Source organism: Triturus cristatus, chromosome 11, assembly GCF_964204655.1.
Source record: "Triturus cristatus chromosome 11, aTriCri1.1, whole genome shotgun sequence".
NCBI lineage: Eukaryota > Metazoa > Chordata > Amphibia > Caudata > Salamandridae > Triturus > Triturus cristatus.
In genome coordinates this window covers 514216021-514236778 of record NC_140594.1, presented here as the reverse complement: position 1 = coordinate 514236778, position 20758 = coordinate 514216021, and the positions used below count along the sequence as shown (strand labels likewise).

Here is a 20758-nt window from a genome sequence, read left to right as displayed (position 1 = left end):
CTAACACATTTCAAATCAACAAGGTAGATTTACCATCAAATCTTGCAATGGCGGATGTAGTTCCTACATGTTCAAAACTCAAATTAACCCTTACCACACATCTACTCTTATACGCATGTCTGCACTCTTCATGCAGTTGTGCAAGTTTCCATGCAGATCTCTCTTGCAACTGACAATACACAGTCTCCAGAAACACACTTTTTGCACACACGCAGCAGCTTCTCGTACACTCCTGTGCGTACTACTCAGCTGTATGTGGTGTTTCAGATAGCAGTGTGTAACGCAAACAGATTCAATGTCACTAAGGCTCATTTCCTTTGCTCTAGTCTAATCACTCACCCTGTAACACATGGTCATGGTCTCAAATAGGTGTAAGGACATGTGCTCTTTTCTGCTTCTCTAAAATATAAGAAAAATGTGTCAGGCTGTCACAGTAATTATCATTTGCTCCTGAACAGTAGTAAATGTGCTTTCAAATTGCCAATCAAATATCGTTTTCTGCCTAGAATCACACCATGAGTCTGTGTGCACACAGGAATTGTTGTCAGAGATTTAATTCATGTTTCTCTTGTTTTGTAAGACTTGGACTCGTAGGAAAGGATCAGCTCATGTGATAGGATTTGAAAAGCTGAAAAAAAATGTTTTAATGAATTAAAATTACATAAAGGTATTTTGGTTTTTAGTTTTTTGCAGGTATTGCTGAGCAACAGTGAAAAAATTTAAAGATGCCTATAAAGTCAAGAAAGAGAAAAGAAAAGCAACAACAACTATATTTGAAGACAACTGGTAAAAAAAAAAATAGGAGGAGAAGCTTGTGTTGGAAAACAGAAAAAGTCTTCTGGTAAGGAGACTAAAGAATTTTTTAAAAATATCTTCCAAAAATAAAAAATGATCGAAAGATAAATTCAAACAGTGTTTCAAGTACAAAACAACAACAGAGCCGACAGCAAAAACAAAATGCTAATGTAGACTCAGAAGTAAGAAAGAGTGACTTAACACGGAAAATAGATTTAGCAAAAGGAAAAGAGAAGTAAAAAAAAATAACTTTTGTAAAGTGTTCTTAGGAGAATGGAAGCATAGTTCAAGTACTGAACCATTTTTTAATGAAGAGAGTTATCTTCAAAGTAATAGTTTGTTGCATGCAGTTGACACCAATGGTAGAGCATATGAAGTTAAGGATGGTTGTGTAATGGAAAAGGACAAAATGGTTCCAAGAAATGAGGAAGAAGTGATGGCTGATGAGGTTATGGGGAGACGTCCTAAAGCCCCAGTGTACACTTGGAATTGTAGTAGTATTTGTACTGTGTGTCAGGAATCTATTGATAAATTACGTGACTTTCTAAGAGAATATAGTAAAAAGAGTGTTAAACAGAAAATTAAGGTGCTTCAAAGACTAGATCCATGCAGAGTGAGAGAGAATACCGGTTTGCAAGGACATTCTCTGGCTTGTCTATCTAGGAAAGTGTGTCAAAGTGTTTTTCACCATTTTAGGATGCTGGCTGTTCATCATACTGAAATGAGAAAGTTTGTGAGAACATTGTATTTTGCTAAAAGTCCAGCACTAAAGTTAAATGAGTTGAATAATGCTCTGTTCCGTGGATCTGTATCAGATGTAGTGAAGGTTACTGATGAGATTCAGTTTTGTTACTTTGGTCCAGAACAAGAAAGTGCAGAAAATGACACAGTTATTGATGAAAATGTGGAAGAGAATGTAGAACTTACTGTTAGTAAAAATTTTGAAGATGAAATGACAAAATTTACTATCATCTCTAATGAAAGACCAAATATTACTTGTATTTGTTGCCGGAGAAGCCATTATAAAAGTCAAACAAGGAATGTTGATCTCTATAAAAAAAGTGAAAATGAAGATAATTATAAGTGGAAAGATTTTGCAACATATTATTTCTGGAAAATTGTTTTGAATTGGGTGAAGATCAGCGTATTTGTAAATACTGTTATAACAAGTTAGAAGAAAATAGAATGCCAGCAAGAGCTGTACATAATAAATTTGAATTGGTTGATATTCCTCCAGAACTTTCTGATTTAAATACGTATGAGTCTATACTCATTCAATGTGTCCATCCGTTTCAGACCATAGTGCATATGGAGCAAAAAACAGGTAAATTACCTCCTTCGGATTTACAAAGAGGTTTAAAAGGAAGAGTTTTCTATTTGCCATTGGATTTATAAAAAAATATGGAAACAATTGATGCAGATACTTTGGAAACTGAACCATTAGTTTTTCTGGTTAATGGTGTACCTACAAAGAATAAGAAAAATTGGCAGGAGCTGGTGGATGTACGAAAAGTACAAAGAGCAAATTTGTATTTGAAAAAAAAAAAAAAATGGTATGAAGCCATTTATATGGATGAAGATGAAGAAGAAATACTAGAAGACACAGGAATACCAACTGGGCAAATTGAATAAGTGGATAAGTTAAAAGAAGAAGAAATTTATGAACATTTCAGCATACATCCTCTTCATTCTAAAGAAGTTATGGGAAACGCTATTGATCTGTTTCAGATGAAGAAAGCAAAAGGAATGCCTGTGAGTGTATGGGAGGAGAGCTTGGAAGCTCGTTGTTTTCCCCAACTGTTTCCTACAGGAGAAGGTGGACGATATGATGAACGTCCAGTACAGATTCCTGCTTCGGAGTATCGGACTACAAGATTATATGCAGAAGATCCCAGATTTCGTCAAAGTATTCCTTATTTGTTCCATCTTTTATTTGAAAGTGACTTGTCTGCACTATCTTATGCAGTAAATCACATTTTGAAAACTGGAGTACATCTACATAATGTGTCAGCAAAGGACTTTCTCAACAAAGTGCAACAGCGAGATGATCATTTGGAATCTCAATTGATCAATTTGATGGCTTGTCAGCGTGGAACTAATGAATATTGGTATCGACGCCATGGAGAATTGAAGTGTATGTTAAGGAATTTAGGAACTCCTACATGGTTCCTTACCCTGAGCTGTGCTGAGTACGCTTGGGATGATTTACTGGATTTTCTGCTAGAGGCAAATTCAAACATTAAAAACATACAATACAAGACAGCAGGAGAATTGTGCTTATTGGATCCGGTTAATGTTTGCAGATATTTTAATCATAGATTTGAGGCTATGATGTCCTTCATCGTTACAATAAACAAATGATGGATGGAATGCTGACAATGCAGACATTCTCCCCCAGTCAAGAGATCTGGGTTAAATCCATCGTTCTTTTGCCCACTACGCCACCCCAGTTCCGACATGGCCATATGCAAATCAGTCTTGACCCTGTGCCTCATGGAAACAGTCCAGCCCGAACTGCCAAGCCATGTCTTCCCTGGATCGGAATCAAGCATCCTAGGACCGGTTTCTGGCTATCAGCCGTCATCAGCCAGGATAGCTTGACTCCAGTGGCGTAGTGAGCACGGGACCCACGTCTGGGCATACCCATCCCACTTAGGGCGAAAAGCGTTACAATAAACAGATGATGGACGGAATGCTGACAATGCAGATATTCTCCCCCAGTCAAGAGATCTGGGTTAAATCCATCGTTCTTTTGCCCACTACGCCACCCCAGTTCAGACATGGCCATATGCAAATCAGTCTTGACCCTGTGCCTCATGGAAACAGTCCAGCCCGAACTGCCAAGCCATGTCTTCCCTGGACCGGAATCAAGCATCCTAGGACCGGTTTCTGGCTATCAGCCGTCATCATCCAGGATAGCTTGACTCCAGTGGCGTAGTGAGCACGGGACCCACGTCTGGGCATACCCATCCCACTGAGGGCGAAAAGCGTTACAATAAACAAATGATGGACGGAATGCTGACAATGCAGACATTCTCCCCCAGTCAAGAGATCTGGGTTAAATCCATCGTTCTTTTGCCCACTACGCCACCCCAGTTCAGACATGGCCATATGCAAATCAGTGTTGACCCTGTGCCTCATGGAAACAGTCCAGCCCGAACTGCCAAGCCATGTCTTCCCTGGACCGGAATCAAGCATCCTAGGACCGGTTTCTGGCTATCAGCCGTCATCAGCCAGGATAGCTTGACTCCAGTGGCGTAGTGAGCACGGGACCCACGTCTGGGCATTTCCATCCCACTTAGGGCGAAAAGCGTTACAATAAACAAATGATGGACGGAATGCTGACAATGCAGACATTCTCCCCCAGTCAAGAGATCTGGGTTAAATCCATCGTTCTTTTGCCCACTATGCCACCCCAGTTCAGACATGGCCATATGCAAATCAGTCTTGACCCTGTGCCTCATGGAAACAGTCCAGCCCGAACTGCCAAGCCATGTCTTCCCTGGACCGGAATCAAGCATCCTAGGACCGGTTTCTGGCTATCAGCCGTCATCAGCCAGGATAGCTTGACTCCAGTGGCGTAGTGAGCACGGGACCCACGTCTGGGCATACCCATCCCACTTAGGGCGAAAAGCGTTACAACAAACAAATGATGGACGGAATGCTGACAATGCAGACATTCTCCCCCCAGTCAAGAGATCTGGGTTAAATCCATCGTTCTTTTGCCCACTACGCCACCCCAGTTCAGACATGGCCATATGCAAATCAGTCTTGACCCTGTGCCTCATGGAAACAGTCCAGCCCGAACTGCCAAGCCATGTCTTCCCTGGACCGGAATCAAGCATCCTAGGACCGGTTTCTGGCTATCAGCCGTCATCAGCCAGGATAGCTTGACTCCAGTGGCGTAGTGAGCACGGGACCCACGTCTGGGCATACCCATCCCACTTAGGGCGAAAAGCGTTACAATAAACAAATGATGGACAGATTGCTGACAATGCAGACATTCTCCCCCCAGTCAAGAGATCTGGGTTAAATCCATCGTTCTTTTGCCCACTACGCCACCCCAGTTCAGACATGGCCATATGCAAATCAATCTTGACCCTGTGCCTCATGGAAACAGTCCAGCCCGAACTGCCAAGCCATGTCTTCCCTGGACCGGAATCAAGCATCCTAGGACCGGTTTCTGGCTATCAGCCGTCATCAGCCAGGATAGCTTGACTCCAGTGGCGTAGTGAGCACGAGACCCACGTCTGGGCATACCCATCCCACTTAGGGCGAAAAGCGTTACAATAAACAAATGATGGACGGAATGCTGACAATGCAGACATTCTCCCCCAGTCAAGAGATCTGGGTTAAATCCATCGTTCTTTTGCCCACTACGCCACCCCAGATATTTTAATCATAGATTTGAGGCTATGATGTCCTTCATCTGCAATAAAAAAAATCCACCTCTTGGAGAAGTTGTGGATTTCTTTTGGAGAAAAGAGTACCAAGCAAGAGGTGCTCCTCATATTCATATGATCTTGTGGATCAAGGATGCCCCAAAATTTGGAACAGATGCTGATGAAGCAGTTTTATCTTTCATTGAAGGATATGCAACTTGTGATATACCTAAAAGCACAGAAGAGAAAAACTTAAAAGAGAAAGTTTTACGTTTCCAAAGTCATTGATGTGGAAAATACTGTCGACGAAAGTACAAGAGTAAAGATAAATTCTACACAAAATGTCGATTTGGATTTCCACGACCTGTTCTTTCAAAAGGAAGAGTAAACAGTTTTATGTCAGCTGTGCGACATACTATTACAAGAAAATCGCCTAAGAATACCTACAACCTAAGAAGAAAAGAAGAGTCAAAATATATAAATGACTACAATCCAGTCATTTTATCCATGTGGAATGCTAACATGGATATACAGTATGTGGCTGACAATTCTATTGCTGTTGCTCGGTATGTCACATCTTACATCACTAAATCTGAGAAAACGGAATTGAAGGAAATGTGGGAAGAGATTTCTCACGAGAAGACTGTCAGTAAAAAGCTATACAGTTTCAGTTTAAAGATGTTATCGCATCGAGAAATTGGATCCTACGAATGCTCAGATAGGTTATCATCTGCAAGTCTGTACTCCAAATCCAGAATAATAATTTGGGTAAGTTTAGGCCTTGCAGGAATGCGAAATCGGGTACTGAAATCTATTCGAGAAATTGAATATTTAGCAGAGTTCGAACCAGAAAGTACAGACATTTTAAGAACAAACATGTTGGATACATATTGCCCACAAAGAAGTCATCACCTTGAGGACATGTGTCTTTATGAAGTGCTGCAGAACTTCATTTTTAAACGGAATGCCACAGAAGATATCAACAATGGAAAATATAAAGGCGGTACTCAGAGGTTGGTGAAGTCTTTGCAGTCTCTGAGACTTCAGAACAGGAGGCAAGCTCTACTCCAAGCCCTTGGAGATACTCAGCAACAAGTAAAGAAAGTTCAGTCTAGTCATTTTACTCTCCAAGGCCTAAGCAGCAACTGCAGGCCAAACCAACAAAGAAGCAACACAGCAAAGTTGCAGTACTCCACTTGGCAGTTCTTCCAGCTCTTCTTCTTGGCAGGTTCCTTGATTCCAGCGAGTTCTAAAGTTCGGGGGTCTGGGGTCTGAACCCCAATATATATACTCAGTTTCTCTTTGTGCTTTTGGGCAGAAAGTGCCTGTGCCCAGCCCAAACCAGATCCATCCTCTCTGGCCCAGCTTCCTGACAGGAGGTGGAGACAGCATTGTCCAAGGCAGACCAGGCCCATTCAGGTGCAAGGAAATCTCCTCACACTACTATAAATACAGCCCAGGTCTATTCAGCCCAGCCCTGTCTCATCCAGGAAAGGCAGGACACACCTTGATCCCCCCAGTGGCTGTCTGATGAGAATGCACATCCCTAGTCCCTGTCACTCCAAAGCCAGACAGTCAATCCACAAACCCAGCAGAGGCACACAGGATGGCTAAGCATGAAAATACCTACTTTCAAAAAGGGGTATTTTCAAACACAGAAAATAAAAATCATCTTTACCAAGGGGCCGCTCCCCCCTCCCTGGTGTCTAGTGGGTGGATCCCTGCTTGGGGATCGCCCTCCTGTGGCGATCCCCAAGCAGGGATCCACTGGGTAGGGGTAACATTGGAAAGGGGAGATTCTCCCCTTTCCAACGATACCTCTCCCGTCTTTCTACATGCTCAGGGGGCTGAGATAGCCCCCTGAGCACGTAGAAAGAGAAACAGAAATTAGCCTCTTGGCTCATTTCAGATTCACTTTCAGTGTAATGACGTCGGCGCGACGTGCGCGCCCATCGTCATTACACTGAAAGCAGGGGGGGGCCTCGGGAGCTGGGGAAGCTCTTCCCCAGCTCCCAAGGCTATTTTTAGTGAAAGGGAATCCCTCTGGTGCCCGCACCAGCGGGATTCCCCAGGGAATGCCTCATGACGAGCTGGACTCGTCATGGGCACAGCGCAACTGTGCTCCATGACAAGTCCAGCTCGTCATGGGCACAGAAGGGGTTAAGGTACTTTGCTCAGTTGGCTTAACTGGGTCCCTGTGGCAGGACTGCACTTCATCACAGTTGTGCTTAACTTGTGACTTTGTCTTGGTCTGGCGCTACCAGATGCACACAGTTGGCGCTATGTGCCTTTTGACGCTATTTTTACTAAAATTTCTAAAATTGCATACCTCCATTTGGAAATGAATAACACACTAAATAAAAGTGTTGAAAAACAATATTTTTATTACAATAAAATAATATTGTAATCTTAAAAAAAGAAAAAAACATATCTACTGATTAAATCTTTTGCATTTTGCACAAATACTTTACCAATACAAAAGTTTTTCCCCTGGACATATTGTTAAAATCAAAACTTTAGCCATATGGATCTTTATGGAAAGTTTGGATTTTAACAATAATTCCGTTGGGGGGGGGGGGGGACTTTTGTTTTGGTTTGGCTGAATCCTATCCCCTGTGTCTCTATAAAAGGGATTACTCTCTAAATTGTTGATGTCTTCTTGCACAAATACTTTACACATTGCCTCTAAGTTAAGCCTGAATGCTCTGTCAAAATCTGCAACAGAGCTGAGCACAGGTTACTTTAAGGTTGGCTTGTGCCTCATCCTGTCAATGATTGTGTTTGCTGCTTGACCACGGCTCACACTCCCAGTCAACCAACAACCCAACTTCTTACAGTGCTCTTAACAGCCACCTCAACCTTCTTGCCTGCTGCATCAGGATCCAAGCATCCTCAGAAATAATAGTACCCAAGTGGAAAGGCTGATCATCAAAGTTTCCTCCTTAACCACAGATGCAAACACCTCCTCGAAGTTAATTAGGGGAGGGCATTGTGAAATAAACTGTGGGAACACAGGCTGCTTTACCTCCTTCCTTTCCCTGGTCAGGATCTTCTATATCAATCCATTGTGGAGGAAGAGACTCTGCCTATTTTTGTTGAATCTGTAGAACGATGTCTCTTCATCTTGGGGAGTAGAGCAGGGAATTGCCAAATTAGTGTTAAGGTACTGGAGAACCTCTGACAAGGCAATATCTTACACATCTCTTACACATTGTTCGTTCTCCCCCTCAGATGTTTCTCTTTCAGGGTAATCAATAGAACCCCATTTGGTCTGTTTAAGTGGGAAGCCATCATGAGGCATCAAATCAGGAGCCACTGGCTGATCTCTAAGGGTTAAATGTAGATCAGAGGAGACAGGCCCAAAACAGCAGCATCAACCTCACGAGGTAGCTTATCCCCAGGAGAATCTTTTATTGACATCACACGTTTGAACATTTCTGCTGCTCCATAATGGGAGCCTAACAAAGAAGAACTGTGTCTCGGCTGGGTACCAGAGAACATTTCCTGTGTCTCCAGTTACTTAGCAATGCCATGGAACTACCGCTATGCATCGCTGCCATCTTAGGATCAGTCAATGGCAGCGGTCTTGTGGACAGGCAAACTTCCATCTAGTGGAACTATGTATCCCTCTCACCCAGAGAGTGAAAGTGAAAATCATACCCCTATGCCACACTCATAAGAAGCATGTGGGAGGCTGATTTACACACTTATTAAGGTGATGTACCGTGCACTAATACAGGCAACCCTTATTGTGATTTAAGTGGCCTTTGATCACCATAGACAGCTCTCAAAGTGGTAGCTGTGGAGAGCAGCCTTTGTTTTACTCATGCAGGGTAGGTCAAATGAAAAAGAACCACACTGTGTATATATAAAAATATGCCTATTTATTACACAACACTCACTAACACCTTGGTATATCTTCTATCTGGAGATATCAACACAAATACACATCAATACTTCAATTGCAATACGGTAAGTAGCTCAAAATACAGTGGTCTCCGGGGGATACCAAACCTTATATTAAAAAAGTAGAATGTGAACTGCAGGAGAGGATGGGACTTGAACCAGAAGGCCTAGAAGAGCAGGGGACACAAGGAGCTACCCATGGAAAGTACCCAGGAACGCCACGGAGGCTGTGTGCACAATGGGAACACAGCCTGTGTCCAATGGAAGTCAACAGGAAAGAAAAGGTTGCAGTTTCCAAGAAGAAAAACCCTTCCCAGTGGGCCCAGAAGAAACCCAGTGGAAGACAGAAGGTTAGAGAGTCACCCCACCCGTGGATACCTCAGGAACCAGGATACCTATACCACGGAACCGGGTGCATTGGTGTGAAGTGACGTTGGAAACCGCCGTAGACCACAGTGTAGGACTAAGAAGAAGATACCACCTGGAGAAGGCTGTGCAAGACTCTGGTGGAACCCAAGGGTGGATTCTTTAAGAGGAGAAGTTTTAAGCAGAGGGGACGGTGTCTATGCCACTCAGAGGTGACCAAGAGGCACAGAAGAGCAATGCTCCCTGATGTCGGATGTTTAAGAAGTGTTGATGGTGACCTTGTCTCTGCAGCTGTGAGAACCAGGTGACACTGAATAGGACCAGGAGCCGTGCACAAGCTGTCCCATGTTGGAAGTCGAGGACCATGGAGTCGGTGTTTGGCGGGACCACCAAAAAGCTTTGGCAGCTACAACTGATTAGAGAGAAGGAGCAATGTTGGGACCAGCAAAGATCAAGGGACTCACCACAAGCAGGGGAGTCAGAGCAGGCACCAAGCAAGCACAGGAGCTGACTGAAGCAGGAGAGGACCCTCAGGGAGGCCCCCAGGCTGACTGCACAGAAGTCGCAAGAGTTCTTCGAACACCTCACCAAGAAGGAAGGTCCATGGTGCCAAAATGTGGTGAGTGCACTATACTCATCAAGAAAAGATGCCGGAGACTGGAGCTTCTTGTAGCCCAAAGATCTCTGTAGTGCAGAACCAACAAGCCTTGGCAACAGCTAGAGGATGAGGTGCACAGGACATCAGTCCCAGTGTTTCCGATAAGGGAAACTGGTCTCAAAATTCCAGAGAGGACAGGTCAGGCATCAAAGGAGTTGACAAACCACCACCTGTGTTTTTGAACCTTTCAAAGTCCATCGGACATCAGGAGCAGCAGACCAGTCAGCTTTGCTGTGGTACCTGTGGATGCAGAGTAGTGACTCCTTCACTCCAGAGGAGATTACTTTAGGTGTCCTTGATGCCTACAGGTCTGGTGAAGATCCTTGAAGAAGCACAGACACTGACAATGAAGAAGATTTGCAGAACAGTGAGACCAGGAGCAGCAGGAATCTTCCTTGGTGCAGTCTTAGTTCCAGGCACAACCCAGCGAAATCCAAGTGTCTAGACCTTCAAATAATTATGTGGTTTCAGGCTTGAGTTTTGTCCCATGATGAATGTAAGGGACCATTCACCTTAAGTACTCTTGGGACAGGGTTGGAACAACTCAGGGGTCCCTCCCAGCGGAGGGGCTGAACATGGGCGAGGATGCTCCCATGTCCTTTGTCCAGTTTCGCACCAGAGAAGGAGTCAATGGCTCCGTGAACTGGCTCAAACTGAAGTATGCAAGGAGAGCACTAAATGTGCCCTTCAAAGCAGTCTGGTGGCGCTGGCAAGTGACCCCACCCCAACCTAATACACTAAGTCCTGTCTGGGAGGTGGTCACACCTCTCTGTTACAGGAAACCTACTGTTTTACCTTCCCATGCTCGAGCTTGGCTAACCAGCAGGAGGGCAAAATCGTGTCTTGTGTCGGAAGCAGCACCAACTTACTGTCAGACTCTGACAGCTGTTACTGGTAGTTCAGGGGGATACCCCATGGGAGCTCTGCAGTACAAATAATACTACTTCCAACACTGGAATCGGTGTTTGGGTAGGATTCTGACATGTTTGAAACCAAATATGACTGGGTTCGGTGCAACCACTATATAGTTAGACATCTCGTAATGACTGATGTCCACTACATGTATTAAAATGGCTGAATGTACTTACAAAGCCTAGAGACTCAACTCTGGGGCTTGTAGGGGTGCCTGGCTCATGCAAGGGCACCCTTACACCTATAACCAATCACCCTACCCTTGGGACTGAAGAGACCACCATGGGGTGACTAATAGGTTTTAAGTGAAGTGAACTTAGATATAAGGAAACATATATCTGTCGTGAGATCGGCAGCAATGGCAAGTCTGTAGTCACAATTTAAGTGGACTTCCATGGGTGGCACAATACATACTGCAGCACATGGGAGAACCTTGGTGTACCTATACCCTGGGTACCCTAGTACTTTATACTGGTCCTGATCCTACTGACTCAATGACCCGGTTTAAAAACTGTCTGACCCACACAAACAACTGGATGAGCAATAACAAATTACAGCTAAAAGGCAGCAAAACTGAGATCATTATGTTTGGCAGGGCCGAAGAGTATTGGATTAGCAGCTGGTGGCCTCAGGCACTGGGCCCATGCCCGTCCCCTCAACAAGTAGTCTGCAATTTAGGAATTACTATTGACAACAAGTTATCCATGAAACATTATGTCAATCTTGTGCTGGGCACTTGTTATGGGATCTTGAGGCAGCTACGTAAAATCGTTAAATGGCTACCTATTGAAGCCAGGAAGCCTTTGGTCCATGGCCTAATTGTAAGCCGTTTGGACTACGGGAATGCCTTATTAGCCTCCCTAAATGAAGATCTTGTTTCTAAATTCCAAGTCTTGCAGAACACTGCTACCAGACTGATCTTGAACCTCCCTCCTAGGTCTCCTTCAGCCCCAAGTCTGAGATCCCTCCATTGGCTTCCAGTTAGGAAAAGAGGTTATTTTAAAATCCTGTGCCTAACTCATAAAAGTATCCATGGTACCGGACCCAGTTATTTAGTGAAAAAACGTAAAAAATATCCGCAAAAAGAACACTTAGATCTAGTTCCAGATCTCTTCTTACCCAATTTTGCGTCCGCACCACTCGCAATGGGGGACGATCGTTTTCCTTTCTTTCCCCCTATCTCTGGAACAAGCTGCTGCCTCATCTCCTTTCCATGGCGGACCATCAGCGTTTCCGTAAAGAATTGAAAACATGGTTGTTTGACCAGAATTAACGTTATTGGATTTGTCCCCCGGCTCTGGAGTTTCTGCAAGCGCCTTGAGACCTAGCGGTGATGTGCGCGCTATATAAGATTCTCTGACTTGACTCGACTTGACTTACAAGTGTACGCCGGTAGCCCTTTGTGGATGTACCCAAGTACTTACCATGGCCAATTTAAGGAGTAAGCACAGAGACTGGGGTCCAGATTAGCAGGATCACAGTCAGACTAGTTAAAAACATACTGACACCAAGCAAAAAGTGGGGGTAACCATGAAAGCAGATCCTACTTTTCTACGAAGCATATTTTCAGTGGCCACTGCAACTGACTGAGTTGCGGATGTAGAAAGCTGGCTCTTTATATAGTATACCAAAAAGAGGTTTACGGTGCAATGAGTTAATGTATCCCTTAAAAGTGGACACAGGCTGTCTCCAGCAATCCCAAGGTGCTCTTCTAGGGGGTAGTGTGGTCAAGCAGCCTTAGACTTATCAGAGAGGAGTGTTTGACCAGCCGCGGCTCGCACATGTAAATGCTGTGGGGCGGCGGGGCGTGGTGGGGTGGGGGTTAGTGGAGTCTGACATACGACGATGGCATTTTGAAAACGAACTAAATAAATTAATAATTTACATCGCTGCAGTCTGCGATACGGCGAGCACAAGGAAAGTGCTTTTATTTATTTATTTAGTTGGTTTTCAAATTGCCGTCGTATGTCAGACTCCACTACCCCCCCACGCTCCGCCCTGCCTCACCGCCCCACAGCATTTACCTGTGCAAGCCGCTGCTGTGTTTGACATCTGCAATACGCACACAGTCAATAAATAAATGTTGCACACACCTTAATAACTAGGTCCACGCCAAATTATAAAAATAACTCTTATCTTTATGTAACCTTTGGCACCAAGATCATCCAAATCAGGTAAGTACGTTTCGAGGTATTCATTTTTCAGTTTTGAAAATCAACACAGTGCAATTTCTGAGGCGGTAATGTTCTCCTATGGAGAAAAGACATTCACTGCATACAGGTACTTCACAGTGACTTATGGGACCAATATCATGGACTTGATATAAGTATGGGGCAAGGCCCAAGGCAGCACCCACAGGTCACCTTGGGCAGCACTGTGGTGGCTGAGTGCAGAGGTGCTTTTCAGAGTTGAGTGACCAATGTTATCCTATGGAGGAAAGACATACACTTCATACAGGTACTTCACAGTGACTTAGAAGGCTGTGGGGCATCGAGGTGCAGAGGTGTGTTACAGCATCGGGTGTCCCATTCACTGGGCAGTCCGGTTGCATAGAGGCAGCAAGCTGGGACTGGGACTTGGAGACCAGTCAGCCTGAACCAACAAGGAGGCTCAGGTCTGACAAGTCTCAGTGATGTGGGGAAATCTTTGGGCCAGGGCAGCTGAGTGCAGAGGTGTTTTGAGGCATTTGGTTTTCGTCCCAGAGACAGTTGTGGTAGTGGTTGCCTGCACAAAGAGGCTTCAGGTGGCGTTGGTGAAGCCCCTGTGGGCAACCCCAAGGTGAGTTTTGTCTCTGGAGGATCAGGGGACCACGCTGGCACCACTGGCCCACTTCAACTTGGACTAGACGACAAAAGTACAGTGGTGCTTTCTGGTGTTGGGTTAGCAGTAGTCTGAAAACTGCATCATTGTTTCGGAGTGCCTGCAGGATGCTACTCCACAGGAGTCCCTGGGTCTTTATTGAAGGTAGGCCGTCCTCCCAGGCTTTTGAATGCACAGCAGCTGCTGTACAAGATGACTTTAGCGCAATCTGGATGAAACAGCAGACAGGCCAGCGGGGTTGGCGCCAAGTTGGTTGCTTCTCCACAGTACTTGCTTCTTGAGACTCTTTGGTGTCCTTCTGCTTCTTAGGTTGGCAGGAATCTGATTTCCTGGTGCCAGGAGCTCCCCTAAATACAAGTCAGGGGAGTATATGATAGTAGCTAATGGGCTACTTACCCCTGGGTTCACTATGCCCCTTATATGACCACATCTTGTGGGAAATGGGCGTAACCCTGTCCTAGAGTTCCTAATTCTGCCATTACAAAGATGGAAGACTTTGACATTTTTCATCCACTTCAGGTAGCCCACCTTAGGGGTGAAACTAGCCTGAAGGTGAACATGCATTTCTGACTTCCCGGGCACCAAATGGGCCCTGGTCAAGTAGGTTAGCATCCGTCTGAGGGGAGCCAGATTTGCATACCAAAGGCAGTGGGCTCTTTAAACCTCCCTGCCTTGGAATCCAATTTTGCAGGTCATGCTGCTGGAAGGGGCTGTAAACACCCCATGCTGGAGCATGCTTTGTTCCTGGCATCCTGGAAGTGATGGCTATCACCCACTGGGGTCAGAAACATGTCTGTGGTGGCAGGCTGGTCAGGACCAGTCAGCCAGCACACTAGTAGTTTGTAGATTTTCAGTGGCACCTATAAGGAACTCTCTGGATGCATGCAGTATTAAATCCATCACTGGAGTCAGCGTGGGCTCATTAATACAAGATGTTTGACACCAAACATCTTGTTTCAGTAAAGCCATCATGTAGCTGGGGAACTCATTTTTACCAGTGTCCAGCACATGTACTTAAAATGGCTTCCCTGATCACTTGTACTGGCAGTAATTGAACTTACCAGCACATGGGCATATCTACTCATACAGATATGTCCACATATGCACTATAGTGCAACCTGCCTTAGGGCTATGAGGCCTGCTATAGGGGTGGCTTACATATACTGTGTTCAGTGTCTACAGGCATGGCACAGAGGGGTGTGTACCATGTTTTGTTTTCACTTTTGCCTGCAACAATTAATGCAGCCTGCAATGGCAGTCTGCATGAATTAGATGAGGGATCCCTTGGGGTGGCCCAATGCATTCTGCAGCCGTTAGGCACCCTCCCTGATACCCATGCCCTAGGTACCTAGGGACTTACAGGGGCAACAAAGGTATTGCCAATTGGGGGAACCTAGATAGCAGGGACCCAGTGAACTTACAGTGCACTTACAGTCAAAATTACATTGAATACCAGGCAAAAACTGGGGGTGACCATGTCAAAAATGGGCACTTTCCTACAGCGGATAAGTATCAAAATGTTAACACTGCAATCAACTGGTACCAGGGCATGGGGGTCTCAAATACCAGGGACAGAAGCAGGGGGCCACTAGGGCAAGTCCTCCCTGCATAGTAACAAAAATGATCTTTCACAGGAAGTCAAAAAAGACCTCAAAACCCACCTCCTCAATTATTATTGGGGTTCCTAACCTGTGTCCTACTCCTGATCTCTTATCAATCATACTATATTTGTTCAGTTATATATACCCTGTTCTCCTGTTTCACCATTTCCCTAATTACTTAAATGTATAGCTCCTGCCCCTGTTTATTTATCTGGTTTTGTATAATGCTCATGCTGTTTGTACTTTGTATATTTCAAATTTTTGTTGCGCTACCTTTCATATGCTTTTATACCCTATGTGCCTTATACTATCCTTATCTTGTAAAGCGCTCTGATACCTCTGGGTCTAGCCAGCGCTATATACAACCTTCAAAATAAAAATAAAAAGTCCTTGCACTGGCTAAAGCACAGATTCATGGGACAACAGTTTAGATATGCAAAATACATATAAGAAATAGTCTTTTAAAGGCTAAGACAAGCAGTACTTTGCACCAGGAGACCGAAAGAACAGGAGGTTGATTGGGCTGAATTGCTTTTTATTACTCACAGGAAGAGCTGGATCTTGGACCAGCATCCTACCAGATATAACTGTAATAACATGTTTGGGGTGATTAAGATAATTAAGTGCTGTCTAACCCAGCAAGGAAACCTCATGACATAAGAACTGGGATGAAAAATGTGGAGTAGTTTGAATGCATGATTGGCATCATAGAACTTGATGCAATAAACCTGTCTATTCCCTGATGTTTCGGTGTGTTCTTCGAATTCATAAATCTGATTATACAAAACAAATATATTTTCCAGACTCATTCCTCTTACGTTTTCGGAGATTTTCCAAAGTACCTTTGAATGGTTTGTTATGCAGTAAAGTACTTTTCATATGAACTCAATTTCTGTTGCTGGTTGGTATTTCCCTGCATGTTAGTGACAGTCAATTTACCTTTACATTAATGTGGTACCCTTTATTTGGTAGTCTTTCAAAGAGGTAACTCCGCCAGGTAAGATGGTAAGACCAGCCACTCTAGATCAAGTTTTTGATCTACCATTATTCCTGCCAAAATTACATCTGCACTATGGCAGTCCAAATAGATTATTTGTGTTTATGCTCTCTTTCATACTCTAGGTAATGATTGAAGAGGAGGAGAATGGAAATACTGCTGTTCCACTGTGGATTTCCTACTACCACCTTAACCTCCCTTTACAACATTATTTCATTTAATGATTTGTTTTTTTTTACTTAGTTCAAGTGAACCTGAAGCTTTGTCTCACCTTAAAATATTGATGTGTAAAAATATAGCCTGGGACAAGAATCAAGTTGTGCTTGTGGCGTGGGAACAGATAGTAATTTCATTCAGTCATTTTTTAAAGGTGATTTTTACTGATGTTAGACTGTGTAGGCAGACTTCATACATGTTGGAATGTCTGGTCAACACTTTTCTACTTTTCATTTGAAAGGAATGCCAGGACGTTTGTTGTGACGCAATAACATGCAAACTTAAGCTGCATGCCAAGTGTTCATTTGGCGAATGCTGTGAGAATTGTCAGGTAGGAACATTAAAAGATATCTAATATTTCTTTATTCTGTAGCTAATAAGTTTATCTTTTCCTGGGTTTGTATTGGTCAATGTGTGTTCCCCTCTGCTTATCCACTTTTAAATGTACACTTCTTGCAACTTCTGTCTCTTCATTGCTCTTATTATTGGTATTACTGATATTATTAATGACAATTAGAAAACAATATATTTCACATACTGAAGATGCCACAAAACATCATCAAATGGCTAGCAGAGAACACCAGAAAGACTTTCTCACAGGCTCCGATAACTAGCAGACTCAACTAAGGCAACACATTCTACACAGAAATCACCAAGCAGATTATGAACAGACTCCAAATGTCCAGAACCCTGCAGCAAGACTCGTCCTCAACCTATCCCACCACCATCACATCTCTTCAATCCTCAAGGAACTTCTCTGGCTCCCTATACACAAGTACACTCAATTCAGTATCACTTAAAAAAAAGACTTTGGATGCCCAGATTTATAGAGAAAAAACTGCCTTCCAACTGTTTCATTGCTTGCAAATGTGGGGCATAGGCTTGATACTCCATGAGAAATGATCTTGCATTCTTAAATTGGAATGCTATGCAATATTAATAAAAAACCAGGCTGGCAATTCCTCCATGCTCTTTTGTCCTTCACAGCTTTTTCCACGCTATTCTGATCCTCTTTGAGGCCCATATAAAGCTGCTCAGTTCTCCTTTCAGTTTTTTAAACCAGTCTCTCTTTAATTCTGATGGCATGGTATTAAAGATAAACATGAATTTAAGAAGAGCTGATATCTTTAAGATATTGGATCTTCCAATGAATAATAACGGAAGACAACCCGCCCACACTTTTAAAATCTTCCTAGTTTCAGACACCAGTTTGTTCAAATTCAGGTGCACTATTGCATCGATGTCCTTCAGAATCAGAATGCCTAGATATCTAATCCTTCCTTTTACTAGAGGGTAATCGCTTTGGGAGTTCCACTCCATGTTTTCCATTTTTTGTTGGGTAACTTGGTAACCTGAGATTTTTTTCTTGAACTGGTCCAAGACATCTGATATTATTGGGAGTGAATCTAGAAAGTTGTTTGTAAAAAACATTAGGTCATCTGAATAAAGGGCAACTTTTTTCTCCAAGCCCTGATTCTTAAAAGGGGTGATATTTTGGTTGGATCTGAGTACACTGGCCAATGGTTCAATATACAAGTTAAAAAGCAGCGGGGTGAGTAGGCATCCTTGCTGGGTGCCCCTTTTAATAGCTAGCTTCTCTTTAAGATTGCCATTAACCAGCACCTTAGCAGTTGGGTTTTTATACAGAGATTTTACTGCGCCTGAAAATGCATCCCCCAGTTTGCACTGTTCAATAACCCTGTTGAGTGCCTTTGCTGCATCAAAAGTAATCACCAACAAAAAAAATCCCTCATACAAGACAAAGCTACCTTGTCAGAATGAGCACACGGCTGGTTTACCATACAGTCATAGAGGAAAGCCTCACCCCAAACATGCCTCTATACTGGCTTTTCCAAAACCACCAAAGAGAAGTTCCTGAAATTCACCTAGGTATATTACCATCTGCCTACAACCTGACTCTGTGGCAATACCCACCGAAGCCAGAAACCTGATGTCTCCACAGGGAAGGGGAGGAGGATATTCTGCACCTCCTAACCCTCTGCAGGGAAATATTATGGAAGCGCCAGACCCTACTCAGACCACTCTTCAATAAGAAAAACATATGGTCCTGAAGACAAGCAGTGTTAGCAAGCTTCTCCAGAGAGGACGTCCAACTGAGCTGCCGTTTGGTAAAATTTCTAACCGCTGTGGATACAAGAATTAAAAGACAAACTAGGCAACAAATGGTTGCTTAAATGACACGATCAAACAATCCTAAAAAAGATTTCGCACGGAAGCGGCAATCATAACAAACGCAACAGATGAGCTTCAACAGCAACTGTTGATCTTTAGCTGCATTGGAAGGCTCCTGGAATCCCCAACGCGGTGCCCACAATTGAATCATGCCCACTTCAGCTTCTCCGAATTGAATGACCTCAAAAGCGAGTTTGGGTGGACGAGGTCTCTAATAACACTGCAACCGATGATCTATGGGTTTTAACTGCACTGGAATATCTTCTATCTGGGATCTTTGCACACAGAGCTTGCACTTTATTTTTATTTAGATTTCCGATCTTGGCACATAGAACCTGCATTTTCTCTTTCTACAGCCAGGGATTCAGACCTGATCAAGCCATAAACCAAATAACGACTTCAATCTCTGCGCTTGAAAATCTTCCATCTGCAGACCTGGAACGCAGAACTTGCACTTTATTCCTATACTGATCTGCGATTATGCACACAGAACTGGCATCTGATCTCACTCGAGCCAGGGATTGGAACCATTATATACTAGTGATGTTATTGTGGAAATATGGATTTTTCTGATCAGTTATGTCCCCTATCTTGGACCCCAACGGTTTCATGTATGAATTACAAGTACATGTATGTTCCCTCCAGTTCTAGTTATGAAGACGCAAACACATGTGCGTCCACCGTCAACATGTCCTCTCTCAGATCCGCCATGAATAGGCCGGATATTCCATTCCTAAGTATGAAAGGCCACCGGCTCTATATGGTTCACTTATGCCATTTTACAGTCCAGGCAAGTAGGCCCTGATTCTGTCATCAAGCTTTTCTTGCTTTCTGCCTCTGAAGCTCCAGTCTGAGCCTGCATCTGCGACCATGAACTTTGTCTCATTCCCTGCGCGGCTCACGAAGCCTGACATCAGCCTGTTGCCTGCCAAGAAACTGTATTTGACCTTCGAAATTATCTGTTCCGCTCCCTGCCCAATGCATTCCTGTCTAGTAGTTTAAGTAAACATTCTTCCAGCTACCAAGCAAGGGCCCGGTTTCTCTGTCTTTATGCAAGTAATTCAGAGCCCTGTTACTATGGAAGATTCCTGCCCTCGCATCTAGTGTAGACACTTAGACGCTTGTACACGCACTAACAGTCAGTATAGTCAGTATAGAATAAGATTCTACTCTAAGAGACCTCTCTTCTGGATAACCTAGTTCTTTAAACATAGGATGTTAGATATGATTTGGGATTAGGTTGACTTGACCCTCCAGACTTCTGTCGCCACATGTAGAGCTAAATGTCAAGTCCCCTTCACCCCCTAGTTGCACGTCAATCACACGTCATACTGCTGTGCGCGCATCTCTGCCAAGTATTTCTGCTGACATTGCGAAATTATTTCATAGGTCCACCCATATGTGACATCACAACCAATGACGTTTCCTTGTTACTCCCACTTACGCCTCCTTCAGCTACGCATGTGAAATGTTATCTTTGCTATCAATTGTTACGCCTCTTGCATTTGCTTCACTGTAATGCCTATTGTATAAAAGTGATTAATTATCAATAATGTATGTACTTCACTTCCTGAACCTTCGTGGTGATGGAACTTGGAGCAACCGATTCGAATCGCCCATTGGAATAAAGCCCATTCCGAACCTCTAATACCACGGATTCTGCCTCTTATTTACTGAGCTATTTTTATTATGTTTCTGTATCAAATTAAGTCCCGGTAATTAAATTATTTACCACATGAATGGCGCCCGAACAGGGACACTTTCTCATCTCACGCGCCGGCGGTGCGTTGCAGGCCCGGTCTCCTGCCACAGCTGGACGGACAACAACGCGTACCAGCAGGATTTCCTGTATCTCCCTCCGGTCAAGCGGGGGCGACTGAGGCTGCGATCAACACCCAGACGAGGCGGTGAG

At 43.9% G+C, this 20758-nt stretch overlaps 1 protein-coding gene across 1 annotated transcript in view; it reads left to right on the top strand.

The window, feature by feature from the left end:
* The window catches only part of LOC146784498 (zinc metalloproteinase-disintegrin-like VLAIP-B), a 2353571-nt gene that overhangs the window by 1498687 nt on the left and 834126 nt on the right, over positions 1 to 20758 (top strand). The window contains exon 11 of the mRNA XM_085632965.1: positions 16895 to 16984. Coding sequence (XP_085489091.1) covers positions 16895 to 16984 — 90 coding nt within the window. The remainder of the gene's footprint in view (positions 1 to 16894; positions 16985 to 20758) is intronic.